The following is a 16,476-nucleotide window of genomic DNA, read 5'->3' as shown; positions in this document are numbered from 1 at the left end:
TGTGGGGACACCTCCTGCTCCCTGCAGGAGCCCTCAGCCCCACCTGGCCTACCCTGGGCCAGCCCCCACAGCAGGCCCCACCCACGGGAGCCACGGAGGCCGCGGAGAAGATGGGGCCTCCGGGGAGCTTCAGTCCAGGCTGGTGTGGCTCCCACCACTCCCAGCGGGGCAGCTGGTGGGGCCTCCACACCCTCAGGCAGCTCCAGGCCTTGCACCCAACACTGCTCTAGGACCTGCAGTGCTGCCCCCCCCCCCCCCCCCGGGGCTGTGGGTTCAGGCTCCCAGTAAGGAGTCTGGTGACACAGCCGGCTCCTGAGCACAGGGTGAAGCCACGCTGTGGGGGCAGCGAGTACCGGCGGGGTTCGGAGATGGGTGAAGGGAGCAGGGCCCTCGTGGATTTTTTTTCAGGCTTTTTTTTTTTTTTAAGATTTATTTATTTATGCACACAGGAACTGGGGTGCAGACCAGAGGTGCGGGGGTGGGTGTGTGTGAGAGGACTCCCCAGAGACAGAGTGGGGAGCAGAACAGGCGGATCCACTGAAACCCACTGCTGAGGGGGCAGCGCGGAGACAGGAGAGGTCTGATGCTCCCTGGCCGGGGATCGAACTTGTGCTGCAGAGGCTGCTGAGAGCTTCACAGTGCTGCGACTGAACCCCTGTGCCACCAGGGAGGCCCTTTTCAGGCTTTAATGTTCTCTAGGCCAGTTGTGGGGCAAGCATGCAGGCCCGCTGGCCGGAGGCTGGCTGGGGCGGGTCCCACTGGCCTGCAGGGCTGGAGGCGGGTCTTTACTCTTTCTCTTTGGGCTCTCCCTGGTGCCGAGTCCTGCCTCTCTGTGCTCTCCTCCCCGTAGCTGCTCTACCCCGCACCATTTCTGTCTAAGTGACGCAGCCCTTACAGCCCCGCCCCAGGCCCAGGCGCACCAACTCCGCGCAGGGCCGCGCAGCACCCCAGGTGCCCACCCTCAGGTCCGTGCCCCTGCGCCCAGCCCCCAGCACCTCCTGCATTCCGGGCCCGCAGCCTCACAGCCTGACCACCCCTCACCCGACATGGCCTGTGCAGCGCACACCTGTGGGGCCAGCCCCCCGGGGCAGCAGCTGGGAGGCGTGAGCGGGTCTCTGGGCTGAGGGGCCACTGACCGGCGCGGCTTGCTGTGAAGCGCCTTAGAACAGGCCCACAGCTGTGCGGGCCTCCCCTCAGGAAGACCCCTCTCGGGAGACCCCTGGGGCACTGCATCAGGAGCGCCCCAGAGGGACGTTAATGCCCGCAGCTCTGGCCAGCAGCCCCTCACCTTCTCAGGCCCCCAATGCCACGTCAACCGCGCCCTCCCCAGGGGGAGCGCCCCTCAAGGAGGCAGGGCTTCCTCCTCACCCTCCCCGACGGCGTCGGCTTCTTCCCAGCTTCTGGCCCTGCTAGTGGCTGGACCTTCCTCGAAGGGCGCCTGGCCCTGCCCAGAAGCTCTGCGGGTCATTCTGCAGCGGCTGCAGCGCTGCCAGCCGGCCCCTGCCCCATGCTCAGGGGGGTGAGCGGCGTGGCCCTCCTGTCCTTCCTTGGCAGCCGGGCGGCCGAGCCAACTTCAGGACAGGAGCCCCTCACCCCATGCTGCCAGGCCCGCCGGCCTTCGCCCCGAGATGCCTGGAGCCCAGCAAGGCGTGCTGCAGCCGGCCACGCCACTTGGCACTCAGAGGGGCCCTGGTTCACGCCGCTGGCCCCGCTGCACACCCAAACACACTCCAAGTTGAATGGGTTTATTCAGAAAAGGCCTTGGCACCAGACTTAGAAAATGAGCCCTCGCCCCCACGCCCAGAACCGGGCGGGCCAGCGGCACAGGGGCGAGGCGAGGATCCTGAGTCCCGGCCCAGTGGCCACTGCAGTGGCCGCCAGGGAGCGGTCAGCAGCGCAGGCTGCTGGGTGCAGCGGGCAGCACGCTCTGCAGCCCGGGGCGGGCTGAGCTGCCGCGGCCGCTGCTTTAAGGCTGTCCGGCGTGGGCAGGGGGCTGGGGCTGGGGCTCCGGGCACGCCGCTTCCTCAGGGGCCGCCGCTCCCGCCGGGCTCTGGGGGGCCGCCGGCTCCGGCCCGTCCTGGCCTGCTTCCTCCTCGACCCCCCGCTCGTCCTCTCTGGCCTCGGGGCGGCAGGACTGGGCAGAGGATTGCAGAGGGGTGCAGGGGGCGGCTGACTCCTCAGGACCACCCCCAGGGGCGCCTGGGTCCACCTTCCTCCGCTTCCTCACCTCAGCGGCCACCTTGGCCCCGGGGGGCGGGGGGCTGGGCTCCTCCACTGCCCCGGGGTCCCCGCTGCCAGAGTCCTGGGGCCCTGCGCCGAGGCTGCCCGGACCGAGGGCGCAGCCCTTCAGGTTCAGGGCGATCTTCTCCACGTCGGCCGCACTCTGGGGGGCCGGCTCCCCTGGGGCTTGCTCCGGGCGGCTCAGCTCCAGCTTCCGCTTCTTGGTCTCCTTGAGGCCCTGCGGCTCCGCAGCCTCCTCAGCCTCCTCGCCCGCGTCCCTCTGCAGGGCCCCGGCATCCTGGGGGGACGCGCCTGCGGGCACCCCGTCCCCGCCCCGCCCCCTCGCGGGCCCACCGGCCGGGGCCTGGGCGCCAGTCTCACGGAGGGGGTCCCCGGGGCCGGCCTCCCCCTCCGGGGGCGCCGACGGGGGTGTGCGGGGCAGGGCCGGCGGCCGGAGTCTCCGCAGCTTGTCGTGGGGCCCCCAGACGAAGTCGCGGCGCGGCCGGTAGTGCTCCCAGGCGAAGCGCAGCAGCTGGCGCCGCTGGCGCGGGCAGCGCACGGTGAACACGAAGTAGTCCAGGGCGCTCTGCCGCACGGCCGGCAGCTCCCGGTGCACCAGCGTCTCCTCCAGGAAGAAGCGCGCCAGCGGCGCCTGGTAGCCCTCCAGGCCCAGCTCCCCCAGCGACTTGAGGATGCGCGTGATGCGGAGGTTGTTGTGGCTGTGCCTGCGCGGGACGGAGCCGGGAAGGGCGGCCAGGTGAGGGGCGGAGCCGGGAAGGGCGGCCAGGTGAGGGGCGGAGCCGGGAAGGGCGGCCAGGTGAGGGGCGAGGCCAGGAAGGGCGAGCCAGGCGAGGGGCGGGGCCAGGAAGGGCGAGCCAGGCGAGGGGCGGAGCCAGGAAGGGCGGCCAGGTGAGGGGCGGAGCCAGGAAGGGCGAGCCAGGCGAGGGGCGGAGCCAGGAAGGGCGGCCAGGTGAGGGGCGGGGCCAGGAAGGGCGAGCCAGGCGAGGGGCGGGGCCAGGAAGGGCGAGCCAGGCGAGGGGCGGAGCCAGGAAGGGCGGCCAGGTGAGGGGCGGGGCCAGGAAGGGCGAGCCAGGCGAGGGGCGGGGCCAGGAAGGGCGAGCCAGGCGAGGGGCGGAGCCAGGAAGGGCGGCCAGGTGAGGGGCGGGGCCAGGAAGGGCGAGCCAGGCGAGGGGCGGAGCCAGGAAGGGCGGAGCCAGGAAGGGCGAGCCAGGCGAGGGGCGGAGCCAGGAAGGGCGAGCCAGGTGAGGGGCGGAGCCAGGAAGGGCGGGCCAGGTGAGGGGCGGAGCCGGGAAGGGCGGCCAGGTGAGGGGCGGAGCCGGGAAGGGCGGCCAGGTGAGGGGCGGAGCCGGGAAGGGCGGCCAGGTGAGGGGCGGAGCCGGGAAGGGCGGCCAGGAAGGGCGAGCCAGGCGAGGGGCGGAGCCAGGAAGGGCGGGCCAGGTGAGGGGCGGAGCCAGGAAGGGCAGGCCAGGCGAGGGGCGGAGCCAGGAAGGGCGGGCCAGGTGAGGGGCTGGGAGGGCAGTGCAGCTGAGGGAGGCTGTGTGTAGGGTGTCCCTGCCGCCACTCTGGCCCATGCCCTGCACCCCCAGTCCCGGAGAAGAGCCCCCTGGGCCTGACGGTGGTGGGGGGGCGGTGAGGCATCCTCCAAGGGGTGACAGCCAGAGTCCCAGGGCCTGGCGGTGCGGCTGGAGGAGCAGGGGCCCACCACAGGGGCCCCAGTGCAGGGTGGGGGGCTGCACCGTTAGCAGATGCCGCCCTTGCACCCTTCCCTGCGTAGGGAGAGCACGACCCTAGCTGGGGGGCCACTTCACCCCTCAGGTGGCGGGGCAGGGTCCCATGCGTCCTGCCCTCCTCCCTGAGGTGGCCCATCCGCCTGGACCCCGCGGGCTGTCCTCCCCAACCTGAGCAGGGCGTGCAGACCCGGCCCGGGGGCAGGCGGGGCTTGAGGAGGGTGGGGCGCAAAGGCCTCACCGGTTGAGGTTCTGGAAGCGTTTCTGGTAGTTCTGCGCTCGGCAGACCTGGCCGGTGCGGTGGTCCTGGAGCTGGATCCCGTAGAAGCCCAGCATGAGCTCGTAGGCCTGGACCAGCCGCCGCCGGACCTCCTTGGAGCTTTTAAAAGCCTGAAGAAGCAAGTGGAGAGCCTGGTGGCCACGCGGACACGGGCCCGACTCAGCCAGATCGAGGACTCGGCCGTGTGGGGAGGCGTCTCCCCGCCCCCACTCGGGCGCCCAGGCCGGGCCGAGGCAGGCGTCTCCTCCAAGGCCCGCAGCCCGGACGCCCCCCACCCGGGCAGCGCTGGGAGCTCACCTCCACCTCCTGCAGCGTGAGGGGCTTGGCGTGCCAGTTCACTCCCGGCTCCCGCAGAGGGAACAGCCTGGGGAGAAGGGCCGGCGGCATGTGGCAGGGCCGGGCAGCCCAACCCCCGGTTCCCGCTCAAGCCTCAGGGCCACAGGTGGGCCCTGCGCCCCCTTCGAAGGCTCTCTCTTGCAGACGCGTTCAGCGCCGCCCCACCCGGCCCTCACAGGCAGGCTGCCGGCAGGGGCCTAAGGCAGCTGTACCCAGGGGTCCCCCGTGCCCTGGGAAGCCTGTCACCGCGCCACCCACGTGGCCTCAGCTCCCGCCCCACCTCAGGACAGGCCCAGCACCTCGCCCTCTGCAGGGCACACCTCACCCTTGGCAGCTGCCCCAGGTCTGGGCTGCAGCCCCCACCCCGGGCTGGTGGGCCATGGAGGCCTTCGGGAGTGTCAGGGCGCACGTGCCGGGAAGCGCGGGGCCTCACCACTGGATGTAGGAGTGGTTGTCCTCCAGGCGGCCATAGTCGTCCCTCCAGTGCTGCAGGAAGTCCTCGATGAGGCAGCCTAGGCCCGGGAGGGAAGTGGGGCTGCCAGACCGCACCGCAGCGGCCCTGCCCGCCCTGCCCACCCCGCCCGCCCCTGGGGCTCACACCCTGGAAGCCACCCTCTCTGCTGATGACAGCCAGCCTGCTGGCCCTGGAGGCCCAGACTCACACCCTGCCTTTGGGGAGGGGCCTCGCTCTCCCGACAACCAGCAGAGCCTGCAGCCAGCCCCCGCCCGCCCCTGCTGGGGCCGCCACCTCTGCGCTTGCCTGGGGCGGGCGCGCCTTCCCAGCGCCCCCAGCTGCAGGGCGGCCAGGCACGCACCGTTGGGGAGGAAGCAGGTCTCGTTCCTGTAGAAGCTCAGGTTGGGCATGTCCTCGTCGGCCTCGCCTTCCACCAGGTCCTGCCGGGCCAGAGAGGCGGCGGCTGGGACACTCTGCAGGCCAGCACCACCCTCCCCTCCCCGCCGATGGGGCCAGGCTGGGAGAGCCCCTCTGTCCGCACCCCAAAGGCAGCACAGGGGTTGCCCGAGATCCCGGGTGCAGAGGGCAGGGCTGGGGGCAAGGGAAGCTCGCGGTGGGCCGCTGCTGGCAGGCCCGGGGTGCTGACGAGGGGCGGAAGGGGCAAATGTCCAGCTGGCTCCTCTAGACGGCGGGCAAGAGGGTTTCACCCAGGCAGGGCCACGTACCGGGTAGCGGTGCCGGTACCTGCACGTGTCCTGCATGGCTCGCCAGTTCCGGGCCCCTGTCGTCCTGGACTGGGAGGGGAGGGCGAGGGGTGAGTCCCCGTGCTGGCCAGGGCAGCCGGCACCAGCCGGCGGTCAGCCCTCCAGGCCTCAGGACCTGGTAGACATGCGCTCGTGGGGTGCAGCCTCCCTCAGCTGCCCCCTCCATGTTCGCTGCACCCCCCCTTGTAGCCCCTCAAGCCCCTCAGCTGTCCCCCCAGCTGTCTGATTTCTAAGTCATGCTCTCGCCAAAGTCCATCGAGAAACTGAAACTCAGCGGCCAGGCCCTGTCCCGGCCACTCCCTCTTCCTCCTGGGGCAGGCGTGGCTCTGGGTGGCCCGAGACCATGGGCCTGGACACACCAGGCGGCCTTGCCAGGCCCAAGGGCTGGCAGTCGGGGAGGCGACCAGAGTCCGAGGGGGGGCTGGGTCTTGGTGGAGGGTACCCGCGGGGTGCAGTGCTCGCTTCAGAGGAGCACCTGGGAGTCCCCGAGCCGGGGCAGCCGCAGCGACGCCCGGCCCGGCCCACCGTGCCAAGCCGTGGACCCTGCCCGCAAGCGCCAGGCTGCTGGGGCCCACGGCCTCCGGGAGAGCCACAGGGCACGCCAGGTACCTCCCCCGAGGGCCAGGGGCTCCCGCAGGTGAGGCGCTCGGAGGGCGCCGGGGCTCGGCCGCGGGGCGGCGGCAGAAGTGACCGCTGGGGGCGGCGGCCGCACAGCAGGGCGGGCAGGGCCGCAGGTGCCCCGCCGAGGCGCCCGCACGAGGGGCGCGCTCGCCGCGGGGCGCAGGCTGGGGGCTCCGGGCGGCGGCCTCGCGGGTCTGGGGCGCGGGTGCCCCCGGCGGCGGCCCTCGAGGAGACCCACCCCGGCGCGGCCCGGGGGTCCCGGGGGCGGGGGGCCGGGCAGGCTGGGCGGCGGCGCGCGGGGGGCACCTGGGGCGCGCGGGGCCGCGCCCCGTCCTCCGCGTCGGCGTCCTCGTCGTCCGCGTCCCCCGGGGCGCCGTCCCCGCCGCCCCCCGCGTCCGGGCCCGCGTCCTCGTCGTCGTCGTCCTCCCAGGTCGAGTCGCGGTCCGGGTCGTCCATGCCGGCGGCGCGGCGGAAGCGAAAGCGAAAGAGGAAGGAAGCGCGGGGCGCGGGGCGGGCGGGGCGCGGGGGCGGGGCGCGCCGGGGGCGGGGCGGGGGCGGGCGCGGGGCGGGCCGGGGGCGGGGCGCGGGAGGATGCCCCTGGGAGGGCCCCCACAGGACGCCCCTGGGTGGGCCCGCCTGCGCGCTGTCCCCCAGCCGCCGACCAGCCACCCCTCCGGGCCGCCCCGGGAGCGGCTCTGTGCTCCGCCCACCCACGCGGGCAGGTGTCCGGCCAGCGAGGCCAGGCCCCACGGCGCGCCCCGGCCATGCGAGCGAGCGCCCTGCTCAGCTGCTGCCTTGGACACCGGCCCGGCGGCCCCGGGGCTGCGGCTCCATCACAGTTGCCCAAAGTCCGCTAAGGCCCGGGTGACGTCAGACTTGGCGCGGGGTGCTCCCGGAGAGCCGCGGGGGCAGGACGGCAGTGGGATGGCCAGGGCCGCGCAGGCCTCAGCAGGAGGCTGGGGGTCCCCAAAGAGCAGGACCAGCAGTGGCATCTGGCAGGGCCAGGTGGACAGTCTGCCCATGCCGGGCAAACCGCAGGCCACTGGCCAGAACCTTCCCCTCCTGTCAGTCCTGGGCGCAGCGCTCCGTGCAGCCAGGCGGCCTCGGGGCCTTTGGGGCAGACCCCACTCAGCTGCAGGAGCAGGCCGCACACAGGTGCTGAGGCTGCCCCCACGATCCTGGGATTTTTGGGGGCATTTTATTTATGGGGGCATTTTCCTAAGGCCCATGTGGCCAGGCCCCAAGGCTGGGAGGGCCAAGACACCTGCACGTGGTCAGCTGCATGGCCCGGCCTTTTGGGAGCTGGGCCCAAGGCCGGGAGGGCCGGTGTCAGGGCATGGGGAGCCCGCTGGACCAGGCACGGGGCTGGGGCACACCAAAAAGTGGCCGAAAGGAGGCAGGTTCCCTCCAGGCAAGTGGGGCCTGCGGGATCTGGCGGGAAGGGCTGTCCCAACAAAGTAACCAGCGGCTGTTACTGTTTCAGGTGGTACCTGCAAGCAGGCTGCGCCACCAGTGGACAAACTCCCTGCTGGGCAGAGGGACAGACCCCACCCCCCACCCGGAGCAGGAGGGGCAGGGGAGTGGGGGCACAGGGGAAAGCAGGGGGCCAAGGGGGGCAGTGGGGAGCAGGGCGGGGGAGGGCAGGGCAGTTGCAGAGCCCCGCCATGAAGTGTGAAGATGATCCACAGCTGGTGCCCCCGCGACACGGAAGCTGCCAGAGGGCCTTGGCAGCCACCGTAACACAGAGCATCTCAGGAAAAGGACAACACGGGCTCAGCTGCTGTAGGATTTGTTTCATATAAAACGCTAGTAAAATAGGTCTCTTAAAAATTAAATATCGAAACACCAACCGGATTATATACATCGTTGCAGCACGGCTGCCCGCGAGGGGCAGGGAGGGGCAGCGGTGGCGCCTTGTGCATGGCCGGGGAGGCCGGGAGGGCGGGCCCAGTCGTGCCCACTTGCCGCCGGCTGCCGAGGAGTCCAGCTACCCAGGCCCTGGCCCCTGCATGTGCGGGAGCCCGGCCACACGGTGTCCACACGGGCGAGTCCACCGGGCCGTGGGCCACGTGGAGGCCTCTGGAGTCCGAGGGCCAGCGTGGCCCTGCCTGCCCGGCCAGCCGCCTACGTCCGGCGCCGCTTAGCAGCGCTGGGGCTGGAGGGGTTGCTGTTGGCGGTCAGCACCTTGTCGGTGGCCCGGCTGCGCTTGCGCTTGTCCGCCCCGTCCTTGGCGCCCAGCTCTGAGGAGTTCTTGTCTTTGTCTTTGCTGGACTTTTCTGCAGCTTTCCCCAAACTTCCTGAAGATGGAAAAACTGGGAGACAAAATCAATTGGCTGAAACAGAATATCCAGAATTTTACTTTGTCTCCTGCTCAGACATCAGGCCTGTCCCTGCAAACGTGAGACCCGAGCCCCCACCCCTGCATGGCCACGGCCAGCACCGGGCTCTGAGTGGGGGGGGAAGGGGGGGCGCCAGGCACAGTGGCCGCACCCAAGGGGCTGGGGTGCCTATGGGGCCCTGTGGGGGCGCCACACTTACCGTCATCAGCCCCGTTGTGGGGGTCCACGTCTTCTTTCATCTCCTCTTTCATCTCCTCCTCGATGATGACTTTGCCTGCAGGGGACCAGAGGCCTTTACCACGCTGGCCACGCCCGCCGGGCCTCCCCAAGGGGCCTGTGCCCCACCTGCCCCCACCCTGCGCCATGCACCTCCCTACCTTCTCGGACTTCTTGGATGATTTCTTCTGGAAGGACGAAGTTCCTCTCTGGATTCGGGAATGGGAGGATCTCGGATTCGTGCTGAGGCAAAGAGAACGTCTTTAAATTGAGAAACAAAAAGAGAACGTGCTTCCTGCCGCTAAGTGCCCCTCCGGGACTTGGGAGGCGCCTGCTGCCGCTGGCCCCGGGCCAGAGGGTCAGGGAGGTGGGAACCCCGTCAGTGCGCACCGCACCGCCTGCTGCTCCGGGCGGTCCAGGGACCCCTGCAGTATAAGGCCCCACACTCTGGCATCGGCCCTGGGTGCTGGGGCCCAAGGAGGTTGTGCCCCCTGAAGTCTGGGCCCCGCTGGGAAGAGGAAGGAAGGGGAGAGCGCCTGTCCTGGGCCAGAGCTCGTGGGGCCGGGTGGGCCGCAGCTCCCTGGGTGTCTCGTGGGTCCTGCGACCTGGCAACTGTCCCCCACCACACAGCCTCCCCATTATAGGGCCCCCACAGGCCTCATCTCCGAGTCCTACTGCTGCCCCAGCGGCCACCAGACCCAGACAGCAGCTGAACATGGGTGATCTGTGCACTGCCCGCCTGACCCCGGCCAGCAGAGGTCCCTCCGGGGAGGCCCAGGGTTGAGCCGTTTACCCCGGACATGGCTGCTTTCAGCTGCAGCAGTGGCAGTGGTGGCCTGAGTCCCCATGGTGCTGGCTGTGGCCAGTGGTCAGTGCCCAGCACAGTGTCACCATCACCCCCTTCCTGCACTGCCCTGCAGCAAGGAGGCCCAACGGGGACAGGAAGCCGGGGCAGCCCTGGACACAGGCGATGGGGGCTCGGCGTCCCTGACAGCAGCACCTGGCCCCAGCCCTTTCAGCCAACATGCCCCGCGGTGCATGCCCTCCCTGAGGAACCACCCACCGCCAGGCCCTGCCACCAGCCGCCCCTCGCTGGGCACCGCAGGCTCCTCTGGTGGCCTGGTTGCGGGCTCCTGGGAGCAGGTGGCTCAGGGTGCTGGGGGCCGGGCCCTGCTCTGCCAGCCAAGCCCCCGGGGGTCTCAGCCCCATCTCCCCGACAGACAGCCGACCCCCGGTCGCCGGGGTAGCTGCCTGCAGAGTGGCCTGCGGGCCTGGCCGCGCGCCTGGGGGACGCAGGGTCCCTGGGGCAGGCTCTGGGCCAGACCCGGGGCGGGCGAGGCCGGCTCACCAGCGCCTGCATGTCGTACATGGTGCTCAGGTGGTCCCAGATGACCTTGGAGGGCACCTGCCGGCCGATGTTCTGGCTGAACTTGTCCCTGATGCAGATCATGTGGAAGTGGCGGTTCACGCCTGCGGGGGAAGCGGCGGGAGGCGCGGGCGGGCGGGACGCGGGCGGGGGGCGCGGGCCGGGGGTGGGGTGTGGGGCCGCCCGCCGCCCGCCGCCCGCCCCGACGGTTGCCCGCGCCCCGCCCCCACCGGCTCACCGACGGGCTTGTGGCCCAGCATGGCGTGGAAGAGGCACACCTCCACCTCGGGGCTCCACACCACCGTCTCCTCGGCCGGGCTGGTGGCCGCCTCCCCCGGGCCCTTGTCGCCCGCCGCCCCGCCGCCGCCCACCTCCGCCTCCCCCATGGCCGGCCGGCTGCGACGAGCCCGGTGGGAGCGGGCGCGGCCTGGGGCTCGGCGCAGGCGCAGTCGGGCGGGCGCGCGCGGCCGGGCCCGCGCGGCGCAGGCGCAGTGAGCACGCGGGCGGGCGGCGCCCCCTGGCGGCGGGCGGGCGGGGCCGCGCGGCGGGCAGGTGTGACGCGAAGGTGGCGCGACGCTGGGGACCCCCACGGAACTGCGGGTCGCGCCCCAAAGAGCGCTGAGGCGGAAAGTACCAGTAACAGACAATCCCTGCGGACGTGCGTCCCGGAGGGCGGCGGGTGCCCGCTTGGCCTCCCGCGCGGGCGCCGCACGGGGCTGCCGGGCCTCGGGGGCGGGGCGCGGGCGGGGCGCGGGCGGGGCGCGTCCACCGCAGTCAACGCCCGGGTATTACTACGGGGCGGGGCGGGGCCTGAGGCGGGGCGAGGCGAGGCGAGGCGGGGCCTGAGGCGGGGCGAGGCGAGGCGGGGCGGGGCCTGAGGCGGGGCGAGGCGAGGCGAGGCGGGGCCTGAGGCGGGGCGAGGCGAGGCGGGGCGGGGCCTGGGCGGGGCGACCCACGACCACGCCCTCCCGCGAGGCCGCGCCCACCGCGGGACCCCGCCCCGCCCCGCCCGCTGCCCGAGCGCCCCCCTCGCGCGGGAGGCGCCGCGGCCCCGGCTCCCGGAGGCTCTGCGGCCGCCCGCGGTGGGCAGCGCCCGGCGCTGGTGCTCCTGGCCTCAGTCTCCTCTCCGCGCGGCGGGCCAGCGGCAGCGGCCGCTCCCGGGCACCGAGGGGGCGGCCTGCGCGCGCCCGGAGCCGAGGCCGAGAGCGCTGCCCCGGGCCGGCGGCCGCCGTCCTCTGCTCCCCGCGGCGCGGCGCGCGGCTCCCGAGCCCCTCCAGGCGGCCCAGCCGGGACAGACGCGGGTCGCGCGGGCTGCCCGCCGCCCGGGCTCTGCCCACGACCCGCCCTCCGCGGCCCTGGGCGCCGCTGGGGCCGCGGGGCAGGGCCGCAGGGCGGCCCGGGAGCGCCAGCGCCGGCGGGGTGGGCGCCGTCCCGGAGCTTCCCGGGGCAGCGGGCTCCGCAGCGAGGCGGGGCGGGGGCCGGAGGGGCGCGCGGCGGGCTGACCCTGACCCTCAGCCGCGGGGGCCGGCGCGGGAGGCTGGAGCCCGGCGCCTCCTGCGCCCGGTGATGCCGGGGGCGCGGCAGCCGGGTCACGCTCCCTGGACACGGGCGGGGCCTGGGGCCGGAGGCCGGCAGGGCAGGTCCCTCCTGCCCGCGTGCATCCGCTCGGCCGCGGCCCCAGGACAGCCGCGCCGCCCACTCGCGGCGGGGGCTCGGCGTGGCCCGGCTCGGGCTCCGGCAACACGCCCCGCCGCTGGGGCGCGCACCCGCCGCCCGGACCCACTGCGGCAGCCCCGGGGCCCCCAGCCCCTGCGCCCCGCGCGGCGCCCGGGCCTCGGCCGGGCCGTGGGCAGTGGCTGAGGGGCCGGGCCGCTGTCCGCTGCCGGAGTCCCCTGGGCCGCCCCTGGGCTGCGGAGCGCGGGCCCTCGGGCGCTCGGCTCCGGCTGCGCCTCGGCGGAGAGAGCCTCGTGCGGGAGCGGCGGGCACCGGGCACCGCAGGGCGCTAGATGGGGAGACCAGGCCTTGGCGTCCCAGGGGTTGGCTCCGAGGAGCAGAGGACGCTCTAGGGCCCGGCATGGCCCGAAGGACCGCTGCGGTGCCTGTCCAGGACTCCTGCACTGCCCGGGCTGGGGGTGTGTGTGAGGGGTGGGGGTTACATTGGGATGGGCCTGGGTGTCTTGGGGTGCCCTCCCCACAGCCCTGACACCCCCTGGAACCCGTCAGGTGCAGGTTCTGCGACACCTCTGCAGTGCATGTGCATGGTCGCTACACCCGCAAGCTTGGAGCACAGCCCGCTGAGCAGCGCCCTCCAAGCCTTGGACCCCTCCACGCGCCCCTGGCCTGCCTGCGCGGAGTGCCACTGGGCGCCTGGCGGAGCTGGGGGCTCTCACTTCCTAGCTTCGTTGGGGAGACCAGGCTCTGGTCTCAGGCTGCCACGGCGGCGCGGCTGTGTACCCCTCGGGGTCAGGGCAGGATCTGCTGGGGGCCTCTGCCAGCGGCTATGGGGTGCGCCCCCCCTGTGACAGCGGGGCCACGCTGCCCATCAGTGAGGGGCTCCCCAGCTGCTCCTGTAACAGCCCCTCTGTGGGGGGAAGCCAAGGCTCAGGAGAGCCGGTCATGGCCCACCACACCAGCTACCCGTGTGACCCAAGTGCCAGACCCCACTCTCTCATCTTCTCTGGAGTGGGGTACCCAATGTTACAGGGCAGGGAGAGGGGCAGCCCAGACCCCGCAAACCTGCCTTTTCCAGATAGGTTCTGCCACCCGCCGCATCAGCACAAAACATACGAGACTTCAGTGGGAAGGAGCTTTAATACAGTTAGTGACCAACACAGGAAAGACAGAGAACCTCGTTTCTACATCAGGTACCCAGAGGGACCCGTCCCCTCGCGGGTCAAAGCCCACCCAAGCAGGACTGGCCCAGAGCGAGGCCCCAAAGCTGCCATGAGTCTAAAGCACCTCCCAGGGGGACCCACAGAAAAGCGTCAGAAACAGACAGACAAGTCTGGGAGGAAAAGAGCCACATCAACGTCAAGACAAAAGCCGCCCTCGCCCCCTCCCCGCGGGTCTCTCCCACGTCGGAGCCGCCCCGTCCACGCCCGCCAGGCCAGCGTGGCTTCTTCACGCGTCTCTCGGCTCCATGCGCCTCCCCCAGGCTCCTTCTGGCTCATCCTGCTCCTTCCTTCTCAGTCTCCTCTGCAGCTGCTTCTCCCTGCTCAGCTCCACCCCCCTTGGGTGGGGCAGGGAGCCTGGAACCTCCCCCTCTCCTGGGGACCCCCCTGTTACACCATGGCACACCCCTTTTCCCTGCTGGGACCGATCAATTTGTCTCCCCCAGCCCCTGGCCCAGTGAACCTGTGGACCAGCCCACAGGGGTCCCCTTCTCCGGAAGGGACGCCCCAACAGGGCAGTGAGGGGGCGCCCGCCCCAGCTCTGATGCTCGAGGACCCATGGGCCCTGTTCTTGGCCTCCTCACTGGGTCCCTGTGGCCCCCCGGGGTGCCTGGAGGTGGGTGTTTCATCGGGGGTGGGCATGAAGGAGAGCCGGGGCTGGGAGAACACCCGGTGGCATCATGTGGGACACTCTAGGTCCCACGTGTCGCGGTGCCTCATGCTGGGAAGCAGAACTAGATCAGCCCATCCTAGAGAGAGGCGGGAGGGCCTTGAGGCACAGGGCTGGGGACCTGCAGGGCAGCTCGCCTCTGGCTGCGGCGGGGGGCCACACAGCCCCCACCACAGGCTGACCTCTGCGCACGGCACTGGCCAGGGCACGGCAGCAGGGCTCTCTCAGCAGGCCGGGGCTCCGTGGAGGCCTCATCCTACCTGCCACCCAGGGGCCCGCCTCCCCTCCCTCTCTGGGTGGCTCCAGGGCTGCAGCAGGATGCCCTGGGGCCGCTCTGTCCCTCTGGGGGTGGCCTGTCTTCCCTCAGAAGGGTTTCCAGTGAGGTGGAAGAAAGTATGGGGGGCTCGAGCTTTGGTTTCTTCCTGCTTCCCAGTCCCCGCCTCACCCCCCCGCTCTTAGGGGCTGCTGCTGAGCAACAGTGTAGCCAGGAGGGTCCCCCATGGACAGGAGGGTCCCCCCCAAAGGAGGGCTTCCTCTGTGGGAGCACTCACCACCGGCACTGGGGCACCCTGTCCCCGGTCCGGCTGGGAGGGTTCCTTTCTAATGTAGACAGATAACCTCGCAGAGCACAGGCGCCAGCAACTGCTGGGGGAGGAACCGGTGATTAAGGGTAATTTAGGCCCAGGAGGCGTGATTGATGGGACAGGCGGGCCCACAATGGGCAGGCGCGGCCTGCTGCTCCTGTGGGACACCAGGGTCCTACCCAAGGGCAGGTGACTCAGACCGGGTGGCTCAGAGGGCCCTGCCTGGCCCCTGCCCGGCTCTCCCTGCCTGCTGCGGCATCCTGTCCCCGTCACGCCAGAAGTGAGCTCCTCCAGCTGCTCGTCCCCGCCGGGTGGCCACCTGAGTGACCCTGGGGGCCGGGGCCTGTGCTCCGAGCCCGGAGATGCATGCAGGGGGTGGGGGGGGGGGACAGGGACATCAGGTGACCCCAGAAGGGGCATGGGGACCGGTGCAGTCGCAGGCCTCCAGCAGCCAGGGGCGCCGCGGAGCTCACCCCAGCACGCCCTTGAGGACCCCACACTCTCCGCCCGGCGCCCAGTGCTCCCGGCCATGTGCCCCTGCTGCCCTCACAGCGCGGTGGCCGAGCTGTGGCGGGGGTGCTGTCCTGTTCCGCGAGGCTGGCCCAGAGCCAGGGGCCGCCACTTCCTCAGGACCCTGCTGGCCCCCTGCGGGCTCGAGGCCAGCTGCGCCCCCCAGCGCGCACCGCGTGGAGCTGCCCTGCTCGTGCCCAGCCGCGGGGGGAGGCCAGTCGGTGGGCTGCTGGGACTGAACCCAGAGGCTGCTGATCCCTGGGGGGACAGCCGGTTCCCGAGCCCCTGGCACTCCCCAGAGGACGGGGAGGGGTGGCAGGTCTGGAGGGCCCTGGTGGGCCGCCCGGGTGGGTGGGCCTTAGGGGCCTCTGTGTTGCACCCAAGGGTGGCCCTCGGTGGGAGGGGTGCGGCATGCGGGGTGTGCTGCGTGGGCGTGTCCACACATGTCTGCAGGATGGTTCCCACAGGCACCCGGCTCTGCTCTGGGCTCCTGGCGCCCCTTGGCCCCCTCCCCGCCCCACCCCCAGCCTGGCCTGGTTTCCATGGAGCCCTCATCAAAATTGGAGCTAGAAGCATAATTGAGGGGGGTGGGGGTGGGGAAGGGAGTGGGGGGCGGAAGGGCCTGGGAGGGGGCAGGCGGGAAGTGGGGGAGGGGTGGAGGGCGGGAGAGGCGGGGAGGGGAGAGGGCGGGGAAGGGAGGGGGCGGGGAGGGAGGGGGTGGGGTCCTGTTCTCAGCCCCGCCCCCCGCGGGGCTGCCGCTGCCTTTCTTTAAAAGCTCTTGAAGAGCCGCTCGCTCTCCGAGTCCTCCTCTGCCTGGCAACGCGGCGTTGCCAGGGCCTCTCCTCGGCAGTTCCCCGTCCGGGCCAGGAGCTGGGCCGGCCCAGCTCAGAGGACCCGAGGGCCGGAGGGCCCTGTGCGGGGCTCGATGCTCTGGCCTCGGGATGGTGGTGCTGAGGCGCAGCCAGGGGGCCACCCTGTGTCCAGCAGGAGTTTCATTCCTTCGGACACTCGGGTGCAGGGCCGGCCACCTCTGGGCGCTTGGTCCCTGTGGTGAGGGCCTGACGGGCCCGGCTTCTGGGCGTGTGAGTCTGCCTGGCACGTCTCTGAGCAGGGCGGGGGCATTGGCTCTGAGGAGAGCAGGCCCAGGAGCCCCAGCGTAGGGAGGCCCGAGGCCAGGGCCTTTCTGGGCCTCCCGCCCCTGCCCGCCCGCCCTCCAGCGCAGGCCCCTCTGCAGCAGGCCAAGCAGAGGCCGGAGGCAGCATGGGGGACCCCAATTAAGGAGGCACCTCCATGGATGGCCCATTCAGAGCCCTGGATGCTGGGCCCCTCAGGTGGGGGGGTAGAACCCCCCACCCTGGGGTCCCCACGGCCCCGAGGACGGGGCTGGCAGGAGCACGGCTGGGCCAGGCACAGACCCCCATGCAGGGAGGCGAAATGGAGCCGGACGGACGCTGTGACCCGGCCCGGCAGACGGAAG

At 72.0% G+C, this 16,476-nt stretch overlaps 2 protein-coding genes across 2 annotated transcripts; both read right to left on the bottom strand.

The window, feature by feature from the left end:
• Positions 1 to 1,675: 1,675 nt before the first annotated feature.
• Positions 1,676 to 6,883, bottom strand: OGFR (opioid growth factor receptor). Its single transcript, XM_037501662.2, has 7 exons — positions 6,730 to 6,883; positions 5,764 to 5,832; positions 5,400 to 5,478; positions 5,018 to 5,096; positions 4,546 to 4,612; positions 4,210 to 4,358; positions 1,676 to 2,945 (listed from the first exon to the last, which is right to left on the bottom strand). Exons 1-7 carry the CDS (start codon positions 6,877 to 6,879, stop codon positions 1,967 to 1,969), a joined length of 1,572 nt encoding a protein of 523 aa, XP_037357559.1. The 5' UTR covers positions 6,880 to 6,883; the 3' UTR covers positions 1,676 to 1,966.
• A 1,293-nt stretch (positions 6,884 to 8,176) lies between these two features.
• Positions 8,177 to 10,730, bottom strand: MRGBP (MRG domain binding protein). Its single transcript, XM_037521829.1, has 5 exons — positions 10,583 to 10,730; positions 10,327 to 10,448; positions 9,140 to 9,221; positions 8,962 to 9,036; positions 8,177 to 8,735 (listed from the first exon to the last, which is right to left on the bottom strand). Exons 1-5 carry the CDS (start codon positions 10,728 to 10,730, stop codon positions 8,548 to 8,550), a joined length of 615 nt encoding a protein of 204 aa, XP_037377726.1. The 3' UTR covers positions 8,177 to 8,547.
• Between the last annotated feature and the right edge of the window lie 5,746 nt (positions 10,731 to 16,476).

The sequence above is a fragment of the Talpa occidentalis genome, unplaced genomic scaffold (genome assembly GCF_014898055.3).
Source record: "Talpa occidentalis isolate TD23 unplaced genomic scaffold, MPIMG_talOcc4v2.1 talOcc4.10, whole genome shotgun sequence".
Lineage (NCBI taxonomy): Eukaryota > Metazoa > Chordata > Mammalia > Eulipotyphla > Talpidae > Talpa > Talpa occidentalis.
Note: the sequence above shows the minus strand (reverse complement) of the source record. Positions and strands in the feature narration are given on the sequence as shown.

What these genes read in the sequence shown, in the direction of transcription:
- OGFR (XM_037501662.2), bottom strand. Translation starts at nt 6,879, where the DNA reads ATGGACGACCCGGACCGCGACTCGACCTGGGAGGACGACGACGACGAG. An exon ending in CGCGGCCCCGCGCGCCCCAG is followed by an intron (nt 5,833 to 6,729) that starts GTGCCCCCCGCG and finishes CTCCCCTCCCAG; the next exon opens with TCCAGGACGACAGGGGCCCG. An exon ending in GGTACCGGCACCGCTACCCG is followed by an intron (nt 5,479 to 5,763) that starts GTACGTGGCCCT and finishes CTGGCCCGGCAG; the next exon opens with GACCTGGTGGAAGGCGAGGC.
- MRGBP (XM_037521829.1), bottom strand. Translation starts at nt 10,730, where the DNA reads ATGGGGGAGGCGGAGGTGGGCGGCGGCGGGGCGGCGGGCGACAAGGGC. An exon ending in TGTACGACATGCAGGCGCTG is followed by an intron (nt 9,222 to 10,326) that starts GTGAGCCGGCCT and finishes TCTTTGCCTCAG; the next exon opens with CACGAATCCGAGATCCTCCC. An exon ending in CCACAACGGGGCTGATGACG is followed by an intron (nt 8,736 to 8,961) that starts GTAAGTGTGGCG and finishes TTTGTCTCCCAG; the next exon opens with TTTTTCCATCTTCAGGAAGT.